This window comes from Andrographis paniculata, unplaced genomic scaffold, assembly GCF_009805555.1.
Source record: "Andrographis paniculata isolate CXL003 unplaced genomic scaffold, ASM980555v1 Contig82END, whole genome shotgun sequence".
In the NCBI taxonomy this organism is placed as follows: Eukaryota; Viridiplantae; Streptophyta; class Magnoliopsida; order Lamiales; family Acanthaceae; genus Andrographis; species Andrographis paniculata.
Window position 1 is genome coordinate 1180817 of NW_026137620.1, and position 26794 is coordinate 1207610.

General features: G+C 31.8%; 1 protein-coding gene and 2 long non-coding RNA genes across 7 annotated transcripts in view; 2 read left to right on the forward strand and 1 right to left on the reverse strand.

Annotated features, from left to right (window-relative positions):
• LOC127241379 (MADS-box protein EJ2-like) overlaps window positions 1–3642 on the forward strand; it is a 31159-nt gene extending 27517 nt beyond the window's left edge. Inside the window, exons 3-7 of one of the 2 annotated variants that reach the window (XM_051260401.1) lie at window positions 494–549; window positions 625–724; window positions 2043–2084; window positions 3142–3183; window positions 3293–3642. In XM_051260401.1, coding sequence (XP_051116358.1) covers window positions 494–549; window positions 625–724; window positions 2043–2084; window positions 3142–3183; window positions 3293–3379 — 327 coding nt within the window. In that variant the 3' untranslated portion in view covers window positions 3380–3642. Of the gene's footprint in view, window positions 1–487; window positions 550–624; window positions 725–2042; window positions 2085–3141; window positions 3184–3292 lie in introns of both variants that reach the window. The other variant, XM_051260400.1, reaches the window with a different exon arrangement.
• Window positions 3345–25032, reverse strand: LOC127241380 (uncharacterized). 3 transcript variants are annotated; one of them, XR_007836509.1, is made up of 5 exons: window positions 24677–25032; window positions 13152–13247; window positions 12331–12572; window positions 12040–12138; window positions 3345–3581 (listed from the first exon to the last, which is right to left on the reverse strand). It is a non-coding gene; the product is annotated as an uncharacterized LOC127241380 (long non-coding RNA). The 3 variants fall into 3 exon arrangements; XR_007836507.1 differs by having other exon boundaries at window positions 12040–12572; XR_007836508.1 differs by lacking the exons at window positions 12040–12138; window positions 12331–12572 and having other exon boundaries at window positions 24677–25024.
• On the forward strand, window positions 13010–20677 carry LOC127241381 (uncharacterized). Of its 2 annotated transcripts, none has more exons than XR_007836511.1 (3): window positions 13010–13078; window positions 13179–13278; window positions 20367–20677. It is a non-coding gene; the product is annotated as an uncharacterized LOC127241381 (long non-coding RNA). The 2 variants fall into 2 exon arrangements; XR_007836510.1 differs by having other exon boundaries at window positions 13016–13086.
• Window positions 25033–26794: the final 1762 nt, after the last annotated feature.

The window sequence follows — 26794 nt, forward strand, 5'->3', positions numbered from 1 at the left end:
ACGTCATTACGGAATAGCCTCTACTTTCTTCAGTGAAAGATGATGTTCCTGATACATACGACAGTAAAGCAAGCAGGTTTTATCATAACCTCCTCCCTACTAAACCAATACTGAAGCACAGCCAAACAAATGTAAATTACTCGGACTCCATTAGTTCTATGATGGGTAAATGCAGTTTCTTGCAGAATAGGAATGTCTATCTTCCCCAATTTGTGTGGAAGTACTTGGGGATCTAGGGTTACATATTTCTTAAGTCATTGCCATGATAAAAGATGGGTATAAAACTATTGCTATTGAAAATATCAAATGTATGACCTCACTTCGCAGGTAGGTAGATGAGTTTCCACTTGACCTCTAACAGGTCCGGTAAAATCATTTACTGTAAATGAAGAACTATGTTTCATTCCATTACAGATAATGAGGAATCACATTTTCGCATATGGGGTACTGCTCGAGAAAATTATTAGTTTTGCTGGTTGTCTGGCAGGAACAGAATTCTAAATATGCAGGTTTTCTCACAAGCGGAGAGCTCCTCCAAACTGTTGAACGGTACATTCTTAGCCTATTAAGTTTTGTTGGCTTTGCTGGTGAGCTCAAACTTAAGATCTAATTTGTTATTTCAAGGGAACTTGGGGAACAATGTGTTGATGAACTCAGTGTGACAGACCTTGTACATTTGGAGAAACAACTTGAGTCAGCACTCATACGAACAAGATCAACAAAGGTTTTTCCTTCTCTTTGCCCATCGTATCATTAAAGTTTCATCTCCCGTCCTAAATTATTTCTTCATTTGATCATTCTTAGCAGTGTTTTTTGCTATCACCAATGAAATCATGTAGGTTATGTCAAATGAACTGGTCGAATTTCTAATTTAATATCATAATGAGGTTTGTAAATAAGAACTCGGGAAAGCAGACTAGAGTAAATTGTGTTACAGATTTGCAGAATATGAAGCAAAGAAATACCTTAGGAGGCCTCCATAGGTTAGCTGAGAAATAGATTACTATTTGGCAAGTATAAGCATGTAAAGTACTAGTTTTGGAGATTTTGAGTTGTCATATTAATAAGCTCATTGAAACTACTCTAGGTGTATATAGACATAACGTCTTCAATTTCTCTAACTAAAATGTAAGCATGGACCTGTGCATCATACTATTGCCAAAGGAGAAACTCAACAGTGTTAATTTTTTATTAGAATTATAACTAGACTGATTATGGGTGAAATTCAAATTTATTGAAAAACTAGTATTACTTATAGCATTGCTATCCCACATAGCTGGATACAGTCTTGGATAATGATGATGATGATTTATATAGGGTGTGTTTGTTTGGGGGTTTGGATTTTGAGTTGGGATTTGAATAGTAAAAATTTTGAATTTGAATAGTTATATGATGTGATATAAATAGGTGTTGATATGATGTTTTGAATGTAAAATTTATTTTTAGTATAATATAAAAAATGAAAAATAGGTGTTTGATTTGATGTTTTTGGGGGGAAAAAATGGGATGAATAGTAAGATTTTGTAAAAATCTTACAAACGAACACACCCATAACTTATTCTATAAGGCTATTGCTCATGCATAGTCGGAGTAAGTTGACTATCTGCCCTGCCCTATTATCATGTCCTCTGAGTTTTGGGCTATAAACAATTAGACACTAATGTTTTGAAACCATGAAGTTATTGACCTCATATTTACCAAATATTTTGTGAATTAAAGTAGCGTGCTGGGATTTTTCGTAATATTACTAAATATTAGTGTTATCAGATGCTAGTATTTACTTATGTTCTCTTGGTCACCATGGTTGATAAAAGAATTTTAGAACTATTAAACATTTGGTTTGCTACCTACAGAAAATGCATTTTAGAACCATTCAACATTGGTTTGCTACCTACAGAAGAAAACAATCCATACAAAAGCCCGTTAGTGTCTAGCTGTCTCTTGTCTATTTATCAAATTCTTCACTGACAAGTAACTCAACTGCTAAACTCTTAGCACACACAATATCTCATGTTGAGATTTATTAATTTTAATTGGTGCAGACGCATATGCTGCTGGATACCATATCAAGCCTTCATGAAAAGGTATGATGTTTTGTGTCTTCCATTACTTACTCTCACAACAATGAAAAAAACATTTATTGCGCTTCAGATTGCTAAAGTTTAAGAAAATGATATACCCGATTAAATTCCTCTGATCTCTTGCCCACCAGACACATATATAGTAGCTTCTTAGACAACTTGCATCACATCCTCACTCACAATCTTTAACTAGATGAGGAGCTAATGACATATACTGATAAAAGAGTTGATTCTATTTAGAAACTTTCAATATCTTAATTTCTACACACAGGTTGTTAGTACAATCATTTCTGTGCAATATAGGTTTCACATCAGTACTTGATCTTTCCTGGCTCAAATATCTGTACTTCCTGCACCTCAAGAGTATCAAAAAAAAAGAAAAAAGAATAGACCTATTTGCCAGCTAGATTGTCTTTCACATAACTTATCTTAGAAAAGCTGAGATCAATCTAAAGATCAGCTTAAACCCTCTAGAGTAGATTAATCATCATCAAGACATTGAGAACTAAGATCCGGGTATATTTACAATGTCTAAGAACCTCAAAAGGCATTTCTCCAGTTCCATGCCTATATTGCATCTTCTTATGATCAGATAAATAATTAAACATCAAAAAAACATACAGCATCAAACCTCATATTGAAATAGTCTGGCAATCTATGCAGTCTCCAAATGTATGCATAAGGAGATAATGCAAATTAATTCATTTGGGTGTGTTTGTTTGGGGGATTGGATTAGATTTCCACTATTCATCCCATTTTTCCCCCCCAAAAACATCAAATCAAACACCTATTTTTCATTTTTTATATTATACTAAAAATCAATTTTACATTCAAAACATCACATCAACACCTATTTATATCACATCATACAACTATTCAAATTCAAAATTTTTACTATTCAAATCCCAACTCAAAATCCAAAACCCCAAACAAACACACCTATGAATATAAGAATAATGGCACAGAAACTATGAAAATGTCTAAATGCAGTGTGTACCCTACTATTTTTATTGATGCATTCCGCACTGGTATTAGAGCACTGACCTGTTGTCTTGGACAGGAAAAGACGCTGGCCGAAGAGAAAAAGTGTCTGGAGGAAAAGGTAATCCACGTCACAGCCATATCTAAACACATAATGACAGTATCAGTCTCTGCAAACGGTAGAATAAAGTCTATCCTTTTATACATATCACTGTTCATTGAACTTATAGATTGCTGGAAGCAATACCGGCAGGAAGAAAAATATGCTGATAATGGATCTCAATGTCCGTGCCAGTAGTGAAGTGCTCGAAAAGTAAAATAAACTGCTAGGCTTTCCTGGACTTTTGGCATGTTGTAATAACAACTCGGATGGATGAGACACACAGCTCTCTCGCACAATATCGTCGTTTGTAAGAAGACATTGTGGACTTGACTGCCTGGTGTAAGCTCCTCACCCCATCTCTTTAGTTCTGACTACTGTAGCATCTTTAACGAATGCATGCCCCTGGTGTCTTCTACCTATATGTAAAAAGTATGAACAATATTAGTTAATCTGAGTATCTTATGTGTCTACACAGCCTACACCATTTTCCTCGGTTGTAGTAATAAAAAGATGACTAAAATGCTAATAAGAAATCTCCAGTTATCTTAATGAAAAAAGAGCATAGAAAGTTTACAGAGATATACGGTGAAGAAAACTAGAAGCATAGAGAAGATGGGGTTATGGATGTGTATTGGCTCCCTTTAGATTCTTCCAAGAAGTTTTTACTCTTAAGTAGTACATTTGAGGTTATTATAAGTAATCAAATATTTTTTTCCTCTGCTCTAAAGTAGAATATATTGCGCTTCTCTGAAAACTACAGAATAATAATTTCAGCATGTTTGCTACTTCTAGTTCTTAACTTCTATGCATACAACATAAAAAATAATTACATTATTTACACACACACACGAAGTAGCTTGTTTGCAACATTTTATTTTTAACATATAACTTTTTCTTTACTTCACCTTTACATATTTATAATTAATACTTCCTCTATCATTCAAATTTATATTCACTTTTCTTTTTTGATTGTGTTATCTAAATTTATTTTTATTTTATTTTTTAGTAAAAAAATTACTATTTTTTCTACTTCTTTTTTTACCCTAAAAAGTAAAAATTTCTATTTTTATCTATTTTTCTTAAAATTTGTGTCCGGTCAAATAAGCACACAATTGAATGACATATATAGCATAGTTTTTGTTAAATCACAATCAATTTTATACTGGGTACATTTAAGCAATTTGGTATGATATCAATCTATCATTTAAAATGGTCTTTGGGATGTGTTTTCAATATTGTGTTTTGAATATTAAGACTGGCGTTCTCTGCCTATGTATTCCTCCTTATTTTTATATAAATAAAGCGTTTTATTTCTCCCCCAACAACCTAAAATAACTATATAAGTCTTTGTGCTACATCAAGTCACTCAAACTAAACAAGAATTCTACTACCTTATTGCAATTTTTTATTATTTGGATGTAATTGTGCTCTTTTATCCTTCTATATTACGATTTTTACTAATGTATAAAGTATTTCAAATAAAAATTTAAAAACTGGCAAAATGGACAAAACCTATGTAATTATTCCATATAAAAAGTGCGCAATAATTAAAACAAACATCTTTAGACAGATTTTTGAAGTTTTGAAAAATAAAAATTTGGGAATAGTAAAAAGATAATATTTGATGCGATGTTCTCTGCGAAAGGATAGATATTTGAGGCATGTTTTCTCAAAAAATTGTTGATTAATAACGTCAAAACTTATGAGTGTTGTGTAAATGGAGCCATCAATAGGATAATATAATATTGCATTTATCTAAGAATAATACAAAAAATTAGAATTACAAGAAAATAAGTTTGATTGTTAGATCGGGAATGGTAGTTGCTTCATATTTTAGGACAACCCATGGTTATTAATCTATAAATCTTGTTTGCTCGAAAGAATGGGAAAAAACGGACATTTAGAGACTTGTGCAGGAATCTTCATGTGAAAGAAGTAGACAATTGCATTGCAAGTTAGTGCTGAATTTGTTCCTACAAGGGATTCGGGTGATCTATATAATAGGTTGGTCATTTCCTAGGTTTGGCCTTTTTTGGTGTTTATCTCATCATACAATGGAAATCCCTCACCAATCCCCACATGGATCGCAAAAATATAGAACAAACCATACATTGTTGTTCTTTAAGGACTATGGAAAGTCTACAACACTTGGTTTATAATGGTGAGGAATTCTTAGTGAATGGGGGTTAACTTTGGTCCCACCTTTCCGTTGGCAATTCGTATAGGGTGCAAGTCCCCCTTACATTCTCCTGTCCATTCTTGTGAAAAAATTTCAACAAATTGCCCTCATGCCATGACATAGGACATTTATGAAATGTCCATTAGCTTGTATGACTCTAGAGTTGGGCTAGTGAAAAATCAATACAGATGACACGGCTTGTGAAAACCCCAAGCTACTTGGTATCATATTTATAATTAGAGACCACTTTGGCACATATTTTTCAATGTGACAAAGCATATAGGCAGGGTGGACTTAAATGAATGGTGAAGAATTCCTAATGGATGGGGTATGTTTTGCTCCATCTTTGCCTTTAGCAATTGGTATAGGGCCCAATTTCCCCTTACATTCCCCTAGCCTTTCTTGTTAAAAAACTTCAAGAAATTACCCAAATGCCATGACATAAGACATTTGTAAAATCTATATAAGCTTAGATGCCTTTGAAGTTACGTTGATTGAAATAAATACAGATGGCATGGCTTATGGAAAAATAAGGCTAATTGGTATGGGATCATTAAAGACCGGTTAGGGCATAGACTCATCTATCATTCTTCGGAATACGTAGACCCGCAAGGATGTAGAGAGATGGATACTACCTTCCGTCATTTGTTGCTATCCATGCAAGAGAATTTCGACTACAACTTCTTGTTATCCAAATTTGGCTTATTGTTGTTGAATCAGAATGTGTTTGGTGTCTGTCAGATTCCTTTATAGTTGTGCCCCCAATTGTTGATTTGTCTAATATGCAAAGAAACTTTGGGGGGCACTACCTATTGCTTGTTGTTGCAAGTTTATGTGGTTGTTGTCAGATTTATTTGTTCTTGTTGTCTTCTCAATTAACTTGTAAGTATTGAGTTGGTGATTAATTTGAATCAATATCACCTGTTGGATACAATTGGATTGTTAGTTGGTCCAGTTGTTTGGCCGTTTGGGAATCTATTTGGTCACACATTCTATTTGAAAACTTCATTTGATTAATGGAACTTCTTCATATTATGTCCATGGATGTAGCAATTTATCTTCAACCACGTAAATCATGCCTCTTTACTTGTGACATTTTGGTTTTTAAAATAAAAATTTGATGTATGAGTGCCATAAGTTTAACGACAATTGAAGCAAAAAACTTCACTATTGTTCATATTCTAGACATCCTTTCACAAGATCAATTAGGCACCGGCTCAACACCCTTTCCACACTAGCTCCACACCCTTTCCCTTTTGTAGTTTGTTATATTAATAAGCTAGCACCATGATTGTCACGGCGTCGCCACGGCGTTCTGGCGCTCATTGGGGAGCGCCAGGCATCACCGCCCCCGTCTTATGACATAAGGCGGTATGGCGACGCTGCGGCGACGTTGCGGTGTGTAGCCTTAAACCTGAAATCAAGCCCTAACCCGATTTTACCCTTAAACCTACCTAAACCGGCCTGAATATAAAGTCCTTCTCAAATCTTTTCTGTTTTGTTGCGCCGAAATTCTTTTCTGCGAATCTTTCCCTCCACTCCAGTCCGCCAAAGCCGCTCCAGACCACCGACGCCGCTCCAGTTGCCGAAGCCGCTCCAGTCCGCTATTCCTCATCTTCGATATTTGGGTGAGTGGAATCTTAATTTTGATTTCTTAGTGGAATTGATCTTTCACGCACAGAATTGATTGAAGTTGCTTCATATGCTTTATTTTTATTTTGCAACATATTTTCTATATTTTTTCATTTTATAAAACAAATTTTTTATTTATTTTGTATTATTTTGACATATTGATATTTAAATATTTATAGGATTAAATTTGCTATGGCCGAAAGTGAAACAGATCCATCCAAAGATCCCAAAAGAAAAGCCAAGTCAAATGATCCGGGTTGGAAATATGCTTTTTGGCCGGACTTGGTAAATATAGATTTGATAGAATGTTCTCTTTGACATAAACAAGTACAATCGGGAATAAAACGATTGAAACAACACTTGCTTGAAAATTCTGGAGATATAGAGAAGTGTTCAAAAACTACCGATAAAATCCGGTATGAGATGTGGGAGTTCCTAAAGAAAAAGACAGTAGGAAAGCAGCCCAGTCGTAGTCGTGTTGAATTAGATGACGACAACGATGTTGATGTGAATGTTCAAGGAGCAAGGCAAGGGGTATCGTACAGCTCAGTTTTTTATCCTAGCTCGGGTACTTTGAGCAGGAGGCTTCGTTTGCAATTTGTTCTAAATTTTCCATTGATGCCGTCATAAGGTGGAAAAGAAAGAAAGTTGGTTGTCTCAATGTTTAGAAAAACTCCGGAGGAAGTCATTGAGGAAAGACATAGCAAAACGAGTAGTGGAAGTCAAAGAACATTGGAAGCGTGTACAAGGAGCAAGGAGGAGATCAAAAGATTTCATGGACATATTGCCAATTTTTTTTTTACGAAAATGGCATACCATTCAATGTGGCAAAGTCTCGAAGTTTTGAGATAATGATTGAGTCAGCGGGGCAGATGGGACTGGGTGTAAAAGATCCAAGTTATCATGAATTACGAGTTCCTCTTTTGGAGAAGACGGTAAAAAAGACGCAAACATTAAAAAAAACATGTAATTGCTTAGAAGCGATACGGATGTTCATTTATGGTTGACGGGTGGATGGATAAAAGAAGGCGGCATTTGATTAATTTCCTCGTCAATAGCCCAGAAGGTACATTTTTTTTTGTAGTCGATTGATGCATCAAGTCAAGCTCAAGTTGCATCACTATTGGCGTATTTACTTCAGGCAAAAATTGAAGAAATTGGAAAAGAATATGTGGTTCAGGCAGTAACGGACAATGGTGCTAATTTCAAGGCAGTAGGTAAAATGTTGGAGCAGCGTATACCCACTTTATATTGAACTCCTTGTGCAGCTCATTGTCTTGATCTTATGTTGGAAGATATCAGGAAATTGTTTGTTTTCCGGGAAAAGATTGACAATGCAAGAAGAGTTACTAGCTATATCTATAAGCACGTAAGGCTCCTTAATGCGATGCGGGAGAAGACGGACGGCTGTGATCTTGTGAGACCTGGGCCTATCCGGTTTGCTACTTCATTTTTTACTTTGCAAAGCTTATATAAGCATAGAGATGCTTTGAGGAGCTTATTTTTTAGCGAGGATTGGACTGCATCGAAATTGGCTAATATAAATGCAAGGAGACTAGTAGCAAATACGGTATTGTCTTCTCCTTTTTGGACTCATGTAGAATATTGTATAAAAGCATCGCATTCACTTCTAATTGTTTTGAGGATCGTTGACGGGGATGAGAAGTCAGCGATGCTGGAGCTTGCAGTAGCGATAAATGAAGCTAAAAGGAAAATAAAAAAGGATTTTGAGAAAAAGCCAAATTTGTTGAAAGAAGTTATGCATATTATTGATTGTCAGTGAGATGATCAAATGGAAGTCGAGTTGTATGGAGCTGCATTGTTTCTTAATCCTTCCAAGTACTTTGATCTCAAGGTGAGTGATAATCCATATCCTCATAAGGCACGAGCTATGTTTAATGATGTTCTTAAAAAAATGGTCACTGATAATGAATTGCAAACAAAGATTTGTGATCAAGTCGATGATTATGATAATATGCGCGGAAGCTTTGGAAAACAATTGGCTATTAAGCAACAAAAGACAAAAAGTCCTCGCAAGTGCTTAATATTTATAATTTCTATTTTATTTATTTATTTTTTATTTTTCTTTAAAGTTCGAACTAAATATATTTTTTTTTAATGTTTTACAATTTTAGTTGATTGGTGGAATGCTTTTAGAGAGGCCTTCATTTCGAGCTTCAATCACTTGTTTTCCATATAATTAGTCTTTGTTGTTTGTCCTCCGGGTATGAACGCAATTGGAGCTCATTTGAATTTGTAAGTATTTAATTACTTATATAAATAATATATTAGGCATTATTGCTATCGTAGTCATATACTAATATATTATAATTTATTTTTTTTAGATTCACACAAAAAACGAAGTAGATTGAAACATAAAAGATTGAACGATTTAGATTTCGTTCAATATTATCGAAAAATTGCGAATAGATTTCAAAAGAGACGCGAGGAAGGAAAAAACTTCAATCCTTTGGTATTGGAGAAATTTGAATGGGCTAACGAGTGGGTTCTCGACACCAATAATGTAGTTCTTTCCGAAGAGGATCTTACATGGACTTATGTTGATGAAGCTATGGGTGCATCGGCCAATCTTGAATGCCGCAATATTCCTAGAAAGGGAAATATCGGAGATACATCAGGTTCATCAATACAATTATACTCTAGACGTCCTAAGAAAGCGTCAACTTCGGCATTGATGGAGCAAGAATTAGACGATGAAGATGTATCGTTAGATGATGACATTGATGATGATGATTTGGAAGATATTCCTAGTGGTTGTGGTGGACTTGAGCTCTTTGATTGTTGAAATTTGAGATGATAAAATTGGTGGTTTAGAGATTTATGGATAGTATTTTGTTTTGTTTGATAATTGAAATTACATTTTTTATGGTATTATATTTCTCTTTATGATTTAAGGCATATGAAGCTTTGAAGATTAATAGGAAGTTAATAATGTATTATTTTTACGGATTTATGATATTTATAATTATATATATCTATTTAATTTTATACATAGTACGCTGCGTTCGCCATTTTGTCGCCATGGCGGTATAGCGGTCCCCTAGTGCCGCGCCGCAAAAGGGCGCCGGACAACCATGGCTAGCACTATATCATCTCTAAGATTCACTGAAGTCCCATTTGGTTTGAAGGATTTGGGTTTAAGACATTTTAAATGACTTCATCAAATTCATTAGTTTCGTTTGACAACACCCTAAAATATAAGATTGCTTTCCAAATTTATCCCCTATAATATTTCAAATACTCTAATAATATGTCATCTTCAAGTACTTCCTACAACCAAATAATAGATTTTAATCTATTAAATATTTTAAATTCGAGGTAATTAAAATTCATTCATTTATAACTCACCATTCAATTCAAATCCACCCAACCAAACAAGCTCTAAATAATTATCAATCATAGTGCAAATGAGTGGATCAAGATTCTAAGGGCAAAATAGCAAAAAAAATACCCTTGTGGTTTGCGAAAAATGCTGAGAAAATCCTACGGTCCTACAATTCTGTTTTACCCACTTGTGGTTTGAGAAATGTTGCAAAAAATACTTTTTGTTAGTAATTAACGCAGATTATGAGGCACGCGCTTAAACTGCAATTGGTATTACAAAATCATATATAATGCACTTAAACTGCAATTGATATTACAAAATCATATATAATGCACTTAAACTGCAATTGATATTACAAAATCATATATAATGCGCTTAAACTGCAATTTAAACATGGTATTTTTTTTTTTAACTTCATACTCTGTTATATATGAGTTTGTAATATCAATTGCAGTTTAAGCATGTGCCTCATAATTTTCGTTACTTACTAATTGATGCAATAATTTTTTCAAACCACAAGTAGGTAAAACGAAATTTTAGGACCAAAGTGTCTTTTAAGCAATTTTCGCAAACCACAATAAGATATTTTGCTATTTGTCCCATTCTATGCAAAAGAAAACAAACAGAATTTTGTTAAGGTGTAAACGATTTTTCTCAAGAAGAAAATGAAAGAAATTATTGTGTTGATTTTATAGTCCTTTTTTCACCAAGTTCTCAATTTCAACATGATCTTTTTTATTTTTTTTGAGCTAGCCATTGTAGACCTCCTTTTATCTTCTTTCCATTTGTGGGTTTTTCCCTCCCTCGGGATTCTTACTTATTACAAAGTTTCCAGTATCCCTAATAATCAATACTCATCGACTAAAAAAAGGGTTCAGTGTGTAAACAATGCAGATTGGCTCAAACCTTAAAAAGCTCAAATGCATAATTACTATTCCCTGTTGTTTATTTACATTATTAACTAATAAACTTCATTTTCACTATACAACAAAATATCACATCCAACGCTTATTTATATTACTTTGCAAAAATATTTTGTTTTCAATTTTTATTTTTTCCAAAATATCAAAATATTTTAAGAAGATGTCTAAACACCCTTCATAACTCTATCAAATGATATAAACTATAAATATGCCTTGGAAGCATACTCTTAAGCTTATAATCTAATTTGTAACGAACAATCCTAAAGAGTTGATACAAAAGATACAACTATGGTATTGCAAATAATATTCAACAACTTTAATTGAAAATTGAAATGATTTAACTGTAGAAAAGGATCATGGTTCTTTGACACATAAGAAGTTGAAACCGAACATAAACAAGCTGTCTTTTGATACAAAAGATTCTTTTTTCATCATTTTCGCTAAACTCTTAACATAAAAAGTTCTTTTTACAAGTCCTACTGTCTATTTAATTCTATCCTGTTTTGTATTCTCAAAAAAGATAAGTCCAGATAAAATTGCATAGGCCTAATATAACTTTAATCATGTATGCATCAATATCCAAGCATTTTAGAAAGAAGGTTTCATTACTGAGTTTTAAATTTAAAAGATAAAAAGGACACACTATCATTCCATAGGACAGGGTCAAAGAAATTACCACTACCATTCAAAAATGAAAATCAAACAAAGTGTCTGCAGTACAAAATTTTGCTTATGCAAAATTGTAAGTGCAAAATAATTGCTTTCTATAATTACTTTTAGACACTATACATTACCTCAGATTCATCTTTTTTTTTTTTTTTTGGACGACGTGGGAACCCGCAGCCGCTACCCGAAAGTGCGCACTGGGTAAACCCCCGGCCGAACCTAATATCCTGCAAACCAGGCCCGACGGGAAAGTCACACAAGGCAAACCATGTGTGGCAGGTGACCTGAGGTGTCGGGGTTTGAACTCATGACTTCACGGTCACAAATCCAGCCCCTACACCACCAGACCATCCCTTACAGGACCAAATTGATCATCTTTACTTCCATAAAGAATGGTTTCAGATAGATATAACATTTACCTCAACGATGAAATACAAATTCTATACTTAGCAGAACCTGTAAATGCTTAATTAGTAGTACATTCTGGTTCTACATATCCATCCCATCATCAGCGCATTTCATTAGTAAAGAAACTCCAGTCCACAGCAATGTGACTAGGCTTCCAAGGAACAAATGCATTGCACCTGGATCCCCAATGTGCTTCATTTGTGAATTCTCTCGACCAAGAGAGCAATGCTATGAGTTATGGTTTGCTCTAGTTCTGTTAAGTTTCCATAATCCAGCTTTTGATTAGAAAGTGAGGAAGACTTAAAGGGTTAATCTTAACTGAAAAACCAGAAGAAAGCAAATGGTTTTCTGGTAAAAAAAAAAAAGAAAAAAAAAATCGAAAGTGGTAGATTATGAGATCGAGAAGACATGGTATGGACATTAGTTAAGATGATGCCCACCACTTAAGTTGGATAAGAGTACTGCCAAATATTCTCACCTTTCTAGTGCTCTCCATCAAATAACAATAGGAAAAAACTATCAGTGCAGAAGGAAATGATGGTGACCCAAAAAAAAAAAAAAAGAAGGTAAGAGACTTTATGCATCACAACAAAGAAGGCTGTTTTCTGAATCCAGCATCAGAATTTGATTATATCCTTTTCTTTAATAATATTCAACCTAAATCTAATGATATAATCTTTATCAGATTCTCCATGACCCAAGACTCAACTAGGTGAACCACAAAATTGCAACGAAGTTATGTCCTTCCTATGGATACGAGTAAGGAAGTATGATATTTTTTTACTGGATTCTTTATCTATTAAATTTGGTATGTTAGTTGCATATCTTATACCTGCATTACTGGGTTCTCAACAACAAGCTCTTTGAAATGGGCTGAAGGAGAGAAACTCGGGTTCTGTGTATGCCTTGGCTACCCAAGCTCAAGTTTCTGGCAGGAAATCATATCAAAATTCAGTCAGGTATTGCAAACCACTTGCTCACCTGAATTACAAGAACCATGCATGCACACAACGCACATATACAGTTCAACAATATATGTATACATACAAATATCTACCACTTAAGCATAATCAGCCTAGTTGCATTTACCCAAGCCATCACGCAAAGTACATAACCATCAATTTCACTAGTGAGTCATTGCTTATATTATGTGCTCTAAAACTATACTTTGGCTTATTGAATTCCTTTAAGTTAATGTAGTTTTCACATTGTATGGGGTAGTCATTTCATTTGAACATTAAAAAAAAAAAAAACAACAACAGAGCTTTCAATATATGCAGTTATACAATAAACCTATTCTGATCCTGTTTGTTACGACAGCAGCACTAGAATTTCGTGTTACACATATCAAAGAACACACATCTATACACTATTTTCATTTTTATTTTTTATTTTTATATTTTTGAAGAAATACATAAAAATTCTAAAGCAGATGCCTGTCTCCAAAAATTTTGCAGTTTCTCAAGATAGCCAATTTTAGTAGTAAATTCTGTGACAAATAAGAATTAAAACATGCAGAACTCTAGAGGTTAATGCAGTGCTATATTTAAAGAGATCCTATATCACAGCGTGAAAATTGGAAATCAAAATCACTTCCATTCAGGAGACATCTCCAAAATCGTCATGATTCGACTTTTTAAATCTGCATTTAGATCTCTAATATTTGAGATAACTGCACCTATTCAATGCATTTCTTCAAAAAATTTAGAAACATGCTAGAAATCTCCAACGTGAAGGCACGTCCGCTCAATAAAAAGTCTATTCTCCAAAGCTATTGAGCTAATATGAAATTTGGTATGCTAATGAAAAATACAGCCAAAGAAACATTGAGATGTTCTTTTATTGTAAAATGTAAAAATCAATTGGAAAATAGTTTGCTTCTATGTTATGGGGCATGACTTTTCTTATACTATTCTGTCATTTTCTTCCTTTATTATCTATGGTTTCTTTGTACACGCTATTTCATGACGTTAATTAAACTAGTTAGAAACATCAATCACTTATGAATATAGCATGTTTAGGTATCCTAAGGTTTAAGATAACATAGCAGTAGGGGAGTGGGGAGTAGTAGGTGTTCTACATTTCCTCAATTGACAATATACATACATGTTTTAAAAGTGATGGAAGTTCCTTGTATACCTCCAGATGAACTGTGAAATTTGGAGAAGACTATGCAAGGCGGGTTTTTGGGAATTACAGAGTGATAAGTGTTCTTCAACAATAAGGAATATTATGGCTTAACTAGGAATAATTTGCTAGCAGCTATGTTTTGGAATTAGTATAGATAAAGGTTCACACTCATGGATATTCTCGCCATTTTGGTGATTGACTTTCAAGATATATCATGCATCCACCTTTGCCTTCAGCAAGGCATACAGTTTTGCATATGGCTCCGAAGCCAGATTGGTGGAAAATAAGTATGGACAGATTGAACTTTGGGAATCCCAACCGAACTAGTATTGACGCTGTTATTAGGGATCATCATGGGCATGTTCTCTTAATCCTATCTAAATCTATTGGTGTTGCCATGTCAAATGATACAGAAATTTTGGCCATGAACCAAGTTTCCGATTGAATATTGAAAATTCAGCTTGTACCTAGGATTGTGGTTGCAATTTTGAAAATGACCTCGATCAAATCTATGGTGCATCGCCTCGATAGAATTTATTTATGATTATGGAATCACAAATCATGTCACTCCATCTCTAGAGGCTCCCACGTCATTGTTCAACATGTTCCTATGAACACTACAATTAGTAGACTTTCACAAAACAAGGTGATTGGTGTTGTGAAGATTTCTCTCTCTCGCTATAGCTAATGCTTAAATTGTGGCTTTTTCTTTGCAAGAAAAGGCTCAATTATTTTCTCTTGTAAAGGCTCAATTGTTCTCTTAAAAAATAAAAGGAGAAATAAGAATGTCTAGAAAGTGAGAATAATGTCCTTCATATGGCGCATGTGACTCGTGCGATACCATTTGGGCAAATTGCACATGAAGGCATAGTGGTGTGCTAGAAGGCATGTGCCCCTTGCTAGTGAAAGAAACATGTTTAGGGTGTCAGGTACAATGTCTTTAGCATGGTGCATGTGGTTCGCGCCATACCATATGGGAAAAATGGCACATAAGAGCATATGGGAAAATGCCATTTCCTAGCAAATGGCCCCATGGTGCACCGTTGATATATACACACGACTCACACATATGGACATTCTTTGACATATTATATGTATTAAAAAATGTTATAATAAGAGAGACACTTGTTTTACTAGCCATAATTGTGAACAAGCCATATGTTAGCTATAAATTTAGACTTTTCCTTGGATAAGATTATGCATTTTACTTCTTTTATTGAATTGGTCACCTTACATGAGATGCCTTTGGTAGCTCGTAAGGCTTGATTAAAATATTTGTTAATTATGGCTTTTTTGTTCTTGTCCATGTTTGCTACTATGTAACATCAACGTCAGTGGAGTTTTAAGTTTCCTCTCAACTATTGTGGGCTGTTTCTTAGGTAACTACAACCATTGGGTCAATTACAACATTGTGAAAATTGTCATAACAAGTCATCATGTGGATTCTAATCTTTATATGGAGTTGCACTTGACAACGATCTTAAGAAATAACTAATTACCTATTCAATAGATAATCAACATGCCCATTGTAACCACTCATTACCGCACTAATGCCGACTTGCATAGGCTTACCGAATGTTGAACCCCCCATATTTATCTTCCACCACCCTTAATCTGGAGTCAATCATAGTGTTGCATTCCAACTTCACAGATAGAGAAGTGATTAGAATTTCTTGTTGGTTATTAACTAGAAAGGTGAATGGAGCATCTATGAGTGGTAACTTTCCTATATTCCATTCCATTAAAAACGGAAGTTGCCTATTTTTCTAAGAATTCCTGTCTTGTTGAAGATGATCCCAATGCAAAATTTGACGGTTACCAAAAGGCAAAAGTATCACCGTATTAAGTGTCCCAGATCTCTCAATTCGTATCGTTGCCTCCCAAGAACTTCCATTGGAAATAAACTCATCGATTCAAGAAGTACACTTATACGAGATACTAAAAAGCAATGAAGAAAAAAATGAGATTTTTTCTAAGATGGCAAAAAGGGCAACATCGACAACCAAGCAACCTTGAGCGAAAGACATATAACCCCAAGATCAATAACCATATTTACCACTTTGAATGTTTTCCAACCCGTATCTAAATCACTTCAAATAAAACCTCTTAGTCCGTCTCAAAGTGTTTAAGAATAAGGCCAGGAATCTCAAAAATTGACAAGGCTAGACAAAGATTTGACAGCACAAACTAGGCAAGAGACACATTTTAAGAAAGCACTTAACCCTTCCACCAAGTTCGGTATACATCTTGTCCAAAGTAGGAGTCCACACTAACAACTAGTTACACATTTCACCTACAAAGACTCTAGAGTAAGCTAAAAGAATATGGCACACCAACCGTTTGCTAAGAACATAATGATGGAATCCGATGTCTTTACTCGTGTAAAGCACTTTTCTGAACAACAATATAAAATACAATGTTTTTTCTATATAATTAAGAAGGAATGTTTTTGTTACTAAACTTTTTTAATTGAAAAAAAAAAAAAGAAAAATGAACGTTATCAGTGATATGTTATAAAAAAATGATTGCTTTTATCCATGTCTATATTCCTTACTCTACCTAGCCATACCTATAGTGTTTCTACAAGCCTACAATAATTTGGAATTTTTTAACTTCAACTTCGAAAGATAGGGTTACCTATGTTTCTACTTCAAACAAAATTATAATTGATGTGATTTAAAAATAAAAATAAACCGATGTAGTTTCATCCCAAAAATAAATAAAGAAACAAATTTAGTTTACAAATTTAAACAGACAAAAGAAGTTATGATTTATTTACATTATTGTCAAACAATGGCCTTATATGACATTTAATCTCCAATTATAATTTTAGCTTTTATTAATTAATTTTGTGAAAAAACATGTTTAGTGTATATACCATAGATGTGTAAAAGATTGTTACATGTACAAACGATTGCCACCCTTGCCCATGCCCTGTAAAGTAAAAGCATCCAAAAAGTAGGTTTTTATAAACTTCCAATCCCACAATATTCATTAAAATATTTTTTTCTCCTAAAATCAATCAAATCAAATATTTTTTATTTAAAATAATAGATCAAAAACGCAATTTATATATAAAAATTATCACATCAAAATATTATTTTAATTCAATTTTTTTATTTATAGATCTCATGCTCAATCACAAACCTTTGCCCAAACAAACCTCCTTAGAAACAACAATATTTAAAATTTAGAAAATAAAAAATAAAAATAAAAAAATTGTACCAAGTAAATGATTGATGGATTTCAAATTTTATAGGTGCAAAGAACATTCTGGGAGAGGCACAAACTGGCATTGCTTTCGTTATCTGTCATGTATCAAAAGTTTATTTAGCTATATCATTTTTGAGTGAGGTATCTTACAATTTTTTTTTTTTCCTCCTCTTGGTTCTCTTTGTGACGAAGAATCCAACAAACATCAACTAAAGAACCTTTGTCATTTTTAGAGCTTATTTTTTATCCTTCAATTTTATTCATTATTTACACAATATTTTGATCAAAAATACTAGTTAGAGATTGTGTGTGTTTTAATTTAAATTATTTCATAATTAACACTATACATGTACAATACCTTCTCCCCCTCCCTGGCCTAAACAAAAATTACACCTATTTTTTTATTAATATATCATACAAAATATATTTGTAATTAAAAAAGGTATATTCAACAACTATTTCAACTAAAATAATAATAATTATTATCCAAAACACTAAAACCTAACCCAACAAATATAAATATACTATTTTTACAAAGAGAATCATTTCATTATTAGTTCAAAGTTTCATTATCATGATACTATTCATATGACTTTTGGTAATGGAAACAGTTTTACTATTTAAGTAATGGAAACTCCTAGCAATAAACATTCTCATACACCCATGTATACATATCCCTTATTGAAGCTCTTATTTTAAACTCATCCTAAAACTAAAAAAAAAAAAAGTTTATGATCATCCCATGGTATTCTACTGTATGCTTTTATGTTGTAGGGTTTGGCCATCATCTATGACTTGCTATAGGTTACAACTATATGGTATAATAAAAAAGTAGATAGCTTAGTAAAATGTTATATTAGTTGCATAAGAGTCAGTATTATGGATTGTTATTAGATGTATATAAAATCGAAGTTGTCAACCATTGTCATTTCACTATCAAAAAACATAACAAATACTTTCGTGAAATCAAAGGGTTTTATTTACTATATCTTTATGTTTTATATATGTATTTTTGCTTAAATAGTTGGAGATGATGTTAATAAGAGGAAATAGGTATATTTTTAGAAGGAAAAGTAGAGGTGCATAGTGTTAAAAATATAAAAATAAAAATTACAAGTAAAATAGTTGTAACATTTGCAAAAACTATGCCTAATATTTAGGTAACGCAACTCCTAGTGCATGATAAATTTAATCTAAGTGACTTGCGCACGTTCCCATCAAATATAACAAATTCTTTTACCATACATTTAATTAAAAAAAAAAGAAAGAAAAGAAAAGAAAACGGCTAAATTGTAAGCAACTTAAATATAAGGCATAATATCATATTATCTAATTTTACAAATATGTACTCTTAATATGTCAAACACCATACGCAACAAACAATAGAATTTTTAAGAATAAAATATAAATAAACTTCATATAGTCAATAAAAATATATAAAGAAAAAAGGCCCATAACAATCATTAAGCACACGATAAGAGTTTTTGAGCAAAGCTAAGTATCATGGTAAAAGCATGGACTATATTGCGGAAAATTACACTTTTTGTCCCATATGTGTGCCTAATTATCAATTTTATTTCAAAAGTTGCTATTCTTCAATTTTAGTTGTCATAATTTGGTCTTCTAAGCTGCTATAATTGCAATTTTAGTCATGTAAACTCCATGAGCCTCATATGATGATATTTGAATGATAGGACCAAAAAGAAAACTATTTCAACTTACAAAACAAAAAATACAACATTACAAAATAACATAACAAGAAAATGCAATTTTCCTAATTCCTACACTATAGTGTATTCCTAAAACTATAGACAATTTCAGCTACTCGCAACTAATTTTGAACTACAACAAAAAAAATATTTAGCTTTCATAAGTCAACTCAAGTTTTTATGTATAGCAATTAAAAAAGATGATCAATATTAAAACCAAAAATATTGCAATGTTACTTTACAAGTTTCAATCGTAAGTAGATCACAAATAAACCTAAATTCTTTAAAATATTTACTTAAAAAAAAAAAAACACACCACCTAGCAACTCATGTTAAAAATAATTATTACTAAAAGTAGTAATTATTTAAAAATAATATTAAATTATCTTCAAAAGAAAGATCTAACCAAATATTATTTCAAGAAGAACTTGAGCTTATATCTTAAAAAGCCATTTAGCTTGAGCTTGAGCTAAGTTGAGCCTAATATACAAAGATATAGAATATATACAAGAACAACAATTCTAAGATGTACATGATCTTTTGTCTAGTTACATCCATTAAATTCCATACATCAGTGCATTATTAATTCGGCAAAATGCGTACTTCTTTCACTAGAACAATTAGCTATCACCATTTTGAAATATAACATAAAGGACCGATTGGATAGATATATTTAGGAAGCTCTACCTCTACATGGTGTTGGTGCATAATTCCTAGGATTTTGTTAGGACTAACATCATTGGTATTATAATTTTCTCGTTTAGATGTTTGGAGGCTAACAATCTACTAGAATCCCGTCATCTACAATTGCACAAGTGAAACTCACACGTCTCTCCACACGAGTATGTGACATTGTTTCCCAAAAAACATAAAACTTTTTTGCCTCCACTATTGGACTCACCGTAGTATCTCATAGGGCAATTATTTTCGAATTTTGATTATTGTTCTCACCTTTTTCGAATTTACCAATATTCACAAGCTAATTTACTTTTCAGGTCTTGCTCACCATGGCTATGGCTGAGAAGGTTGCGGCTACAAAAGACGTTCCAGTAATATTGAAAATTGTGGATTATAATGAAATGAGCATAACAATTTTGAGTAGTCTAGAACCATTTTGTATTTTATCTTTAGAGTACCTTGCAAGTTGTCATGATTAAAGATCATCCCTCCACAAAAGGTAAAGGTCACAACGATTGGTTGTAATGACTTTATTGTTGTTTACATATACGAAATTCAATTGTCTATTCACTCTTCTCTTGTTGATCTTGCTTGTAAAATAGAACACTTAAATTAGAACAATTCAAGAGATAACATGTTAGTAGAATAAGAATAAGAATAATAAAGAAATGCTTTGTGACCATACAATTATGTGTATTTAAGGTATTACTAAATTTGCTTGCAAGTGAGGAGGTGTAGTTAGAAGTTTGGTTTTTTTGTCAAGTAATGAAATGTTATGTAGTTGAAAGTTGAGTTATGATGTAGTATATATTTAATTAAAATAAATTTCAAATATTTTTTGAATATTTTAAAATATGTACTTCAATAAAGTATATTCAATGTGAATGTAAAAAATAAAATTTTATATAATACAAATAAATAAATAAATAGTAACTACATTTATACATAATTAACATATAAATTAGTTTTTAAAAAATTAAATATATATAAATATATTTGTTTATTTAGAAGAAAAAGAAAAACATAAATAAAATATTACAAGTGGGTTTCACCTTTAAAAATTTGGGAAAATAATAAAATTAAAAATGTAAGTATAGTACCAACCCCAACTTATAACATTGTGTACATAATTTAAACAATAAAAAAAAATAATAATAATAATAAAATTAATAGATATAAGTATTTAAGGAGTAGGCAATAGAGTTTTTTAAGTATAAATATGAAATATAAAATATAGAGGAATCAAAATGGTTGTGCTTGTCGGATTGAGCAAGCTACATTCTACCGTAAATAAGGATTGAAAAAAATAATTTAACCTGGCCCCACCGAGGCTCGCCGTGTCAAGATTTGTTAAATTGTACAATGTGGGCTGACTCATCCCGGTTATCTCTCTTGATAGTTATTGTCAAGTATAGTTCGAAATTTTGTGCTTAGGCTTTGAATATGATTTAAAACTCGGTAAAGTATGTAAAATTTCTTAAAAGTAAAACAACTATTTCAAAAGTATGAAAAGTTGTCAAAATAAATTGAGCCTTTGGATTGGCCCACCCCACCCCTTCTTAAAACAAGGTTGAACTAAACAATTTTTAACCTGTCAATTTTGTAAATCAACCCGCCAAAATCCACCAAATCAACTTATCTCGACAATTCTAATAGAATGCTGATCAATAGTAATTAAATTAATAATAATAATAATAATAATAATAATAATAATAGTAAGATGTTATTTTTGTAAATGTTTTAGGTGGATTATGTGGAATTTGAAAGCATTCAAACACAATGAGTTGTTGGTAGTTTATAAAGACATCTTATGACAAGTGTAAAGATTATTTACTTTTGTTTAAGGTCATCTCCAACCCTTCAGTTCATTTTTCAATTCAACCCTCCACTTTATTTTTTAAGTAACTAAAGTAATGCAGTTGATCTCCAATAATTTTATTCTAACCGTAAACTTCAATTTTTATTATAAAAAGTATATTTTCTATATATTCTTTTATATTACTTTGTAATTTTTTATATTTATAAATTACACCCCAATTTTAATTTATTTTTACATTATAATCCATACATATATATTTTATATTTTAAAAAAAATAAAATTACACATTATTTTTAAAAAAGTAAAATTATATATGGCTTTTCAAAAAGTAAAAAGTAAAAGTATATATCACTTTTAAAAAAATAAAAATTATATATCACTTTTAAAAAATAAAATTATACATTATTTTTTTAAAAAGTAAAATTGCATCACTTTTTAAAAATATAAAATTATATATCATCTTCTAAAAATATAAAATTACACAATACTCTACAAAAATATAAAATTACACAAAAACTCCACTCCAAAATTGGAATAGAAGTACAATGTTACTCTATAACTGTTGGGGTGGGTTGGAGCCTCCCCATTTTTGGGATCCACTACACGTGGGAGAAGGCCTAAGAAGGTTCTACTTAATATATCTATAAATAAATATGAAAAAGGAAATGTGTGACTAGAAAGACGTTATACCATAGTCTTAATACTATATATATAACCCAACACTTGTATATTATTCAAGAGATGAGATCATCTAACTACACAACAAAACCCATGTCTCTGTATGTGATGATTAATTTCCTATTTTAAGGATGAGTGATTGTGATGAATAAAATTATTTTATTCAACCTAATTACTTATTTAATATTTTATAATTCGGGATTGATTAAAACCCGATATAATAATACACTAATTAAGAATAATTAATCCTGTTTAGATGGGTGCTATTAATTTATCTAAATAATATTTGTACTAAAAATTATAATTATCATATACTTAATTAAATAAAGTAAACATGATATTGATAAATCACATGATTATATACTCTAATAAAATAATGTTATATATTATAATCATATCCTTCAAACGAAATACAGCCTAAGAGTATGAACTCCCATATTCGAAAGAGAACACCGAGTTGGAAAGAACAAAATTCCTATTAAAGTACTTAGAATCCTAGTAATATTACCATGATTTAGAAACTAAACGTAAAGTAACATTCTGCTATATATTGCTGTCTATATAAACTTTGATTTAGATTGACTGCTTTTTTAACCCTTTTTAAGCCCCACTTGCAGTTCATCCACTTGCCTCCGACAGTGCCATATATTCTAATTTTTTCCGACACTTGTCAAAATAAGGAGACGACAACAGTTCATATCATAATCCCATAGTCAAAAAGTATCGGAGGTATTTTAAGCATGATTGAAGAAGTAAGGTTAAAATAATCATTCCCCTTTAAAGGACCAAAAAAATATTAAGTGAGCTACTATGGTGTCTTGGAATTGTTTATTATCAAATATTGAAAGTGGAGAATTCTATAAATAGTCATCATCAAAAACCATAACTTATCTAATTTCACATATGGTATTTTCGGCCAATACTTATCACGTCTCCTTGGTACTCGATCAAATCCAAATATCATGCTACACTATCGACAACCTTAGATATTGACACACATAATGGATCCTATGATTCATGAGTTTCTAGTGTATAAATAGTTTAGCAGCCACATACAATGAAGGTTCAATCTTAAATCATCGGAACACTCAAGCCCGAGATGGAGCGGTAACTCTCATATGCATGGCCGTGAATGCAAAATACATTTTTAAACAGTACCCACTAAGCTCATAAGCTGCAATTCTCTTGATTTCAATCACCTTAAAGGACTCCATCAAACCGGAAATATGGCGGCACGGTATAGTGGTATACTACTACCAACTTATATATGCTTCTAAAACAAAACCAAACAAGGTCGATTATGCGAAAACAGGAAAGAAAAAGAAGAATCATTCTACCATTATCAACTAGTTCATATAAAATTAATTGCCTGTCCCACACTTCTCAGATGAACCTAAAATTGAAACACTTGCAACTTGAATCATGTAATCACCCCTAACCAAATTACAAGACAAATATGAAACATGATATAGCTGAAGGAATTCAAGTGGGGCCATGTCTTATTCAAGAAATAAAGTATCAGCCATTTATTTATTCCTCCAGTCAAACCAACACACAAACAGTGGCATATATCATATATGAGTGAGATAAACTAGAGAGAGAAGAGTATCATTTTATAATTTTATTATATGAGTGAGATAAACTAGAGAGAGAAGAGTATCATTTTATAATTTTATTATACGAAAGAAATAATAGAGTTTCTATCACAAACAGCCCCAAGCAATTCCTTAAGGATCTATACAAACTATTCTATATAATTTTTAGCATATAATGATGAATACAGATATTGACAATAACCAACCGCCTTACACTGCCATATCTATACCCGCCGCCGACTAAATAATGCCATATGGAGCTACGAGCCCTAATTCATCAACAACAATCTTCAATGCGATTATATGACTCCACAAAAAGGCAAAAGATGAAACAGCACAACTTTTTAGATGTTTTCCGCCATAGAAGCGCTCGCTCTCCTATTCTTAAATCTCAAATACATTAAGTAAATCTACAAAAAACAAAAAAAAAAAAATCACGAAGAACAAAACAATCACAGTGGCGGAATGCATTAATCATAAAAAAATATACTCCACATAATATAATAATAAAGTAAAAAAGCTGTGCTCGACTTACAGAATCTGCAAAAATGGAGTTTCGTCGGAATATCTCCTACAATTCGATCCAGTTCCGATACAAAGCAGCTTTCCTCGAAACTCAACTTCTCATCCCCCTTTCAACACCACTCGAGGTTTCCTTTTACCTCCCCCATTTTTCGTGATTTTTTATCGGGTAGGGTTTCAGATTCAATCCATATTCTCCATATCTACAATCTCCACAACGCGAAAACCACTGCGAACCAAATCTGCAGAGATCGAAGAACACCGAACTAACTCCTCGCCGATTTTCCGCAATCAGTTTTCCGTAAAAGTTCTCGAGAGCGAAACGGAAGAACAGAAAAAAAAAATGAAAAAAAAATAATGATAATAACAAGCTCCGGAAACGAACACGAATAATCCGACTTTTATCAATCGCTGGCAGCGCCTACAGCCGTTCAAAATTACGAAGAGGACCCCACATTATTACTTGGCTACATTGATTGCGTGCCACGCCAGCAACCGAGGAGTACCAGCAGTTGACACGTAACCCCCACCCCAACCCACCCCCCCAACCCAACAAAGCAAACCATTTATTACTCTTTCGAATATAATAATATTAAAATTTTGCCTGAACCGCACTGAACCTCGAGTCGGTATCGTCCACGTAGATATCAAGTTTTGTTTTATAGTATTGAGATGATGATGAATGATGATACTGTGCTGTAAAACATGTGACGATGGAAAGAAGAAACATCGACTAACTTCTAGTCTGATTCATTTACCAAAAAAATAACTTCTCGTCTTATTCATTTATAAAAAAAAACAAATTATTCTATTCTTTCAAATTATTGTCGAAATATTGGGATTGTCCATTTTGTATTTTAGATACATATATTTTTATATTTTATCAATCTCAATTCAAACTATTTTTTTTCCATTTTAAAAAAAATAATTATACATTACTATTAAAATAAATTTAATTTTTATATAAATTACAAACATATCATTACACACTTCCACTAATTAATATAATATTCCCTCTGTTTCATTGAAAAAGGTTACCATTTTCCATTTTCGTCCGTTTCAAAACAAGGTTAACATTTCCTAATTTAAGTAATTGTACTATATATTTAACATAATAAATACCCTTCAACTTACAATATATTACACAAATATTATTACTTTTATATTACACCATACTAATATAGATATTTTTGTTTTTTTCACTATAATCCAATATAATATTAATATTTAAAAATTTACGTACAAAAAACAAACTTCACGCTTCCAATGGAAATGAGAGTTTATTAATCTACTATATAAAACTCCAAAGCTTCTTTTAATAAGGGAGGGAGGAGTATTAGATATAAAAAAAAATTATTATATATTTTTTTTCATAAAGTATATATATTATATTAGGGTGTGTTTGTTTGGAAGTTTGGATTTTGAGTTGGGATTTGAATAGTAAAAATTTTGAATTTGAATAGTTATATGATGTGATATAAATAAGTGTTGATGTGATGTTTTGAATGTAAAATTGATTTTTAGTATAATATAAAAAATAAAAAATAGGTGTTTGATTTGATATTTTTGGGAGAAAAAAAAAATGGATGAATAGTATAAATCCATTCCAATCTCCCAAACAAACACACCCTTAATATATATTGTATTTTAATAAATAATATTTATGAAAAATTATTTTATTAAAAAAATATTAAGTGTACAAAATTATTCTTCTGAACATTTATTAGTACTATTTTGCATATGTTCACTTACTTAATATTTTTTAAAAAATTTCTAATTAATTTTCAAAAAGACAAAAAATTAAATATTCGATTAAATATATCATTCTTTTCATTCACTTGTTAAGTATATATAGTATCATTTTTATTTAAATATAAAGTATCTATTTTTCTAATGTGTATAAATTTATTAGACGTTACAAATATTCTCGCAATTATATTTAAATACAAAATATCTATTTTTCTAATGTATATAAATTTATTAGACATTACAAATATTCTCACGTTTATATTTGTTTAAATCGATATCATAAATAGTCTTTGCAAACCAAAACAATTGAATTTAAAAATATTCTTTGTTGTTTAGGACATTTATAAATAAAAATAAAAAATAAAATTTTGTAACTTGCTAA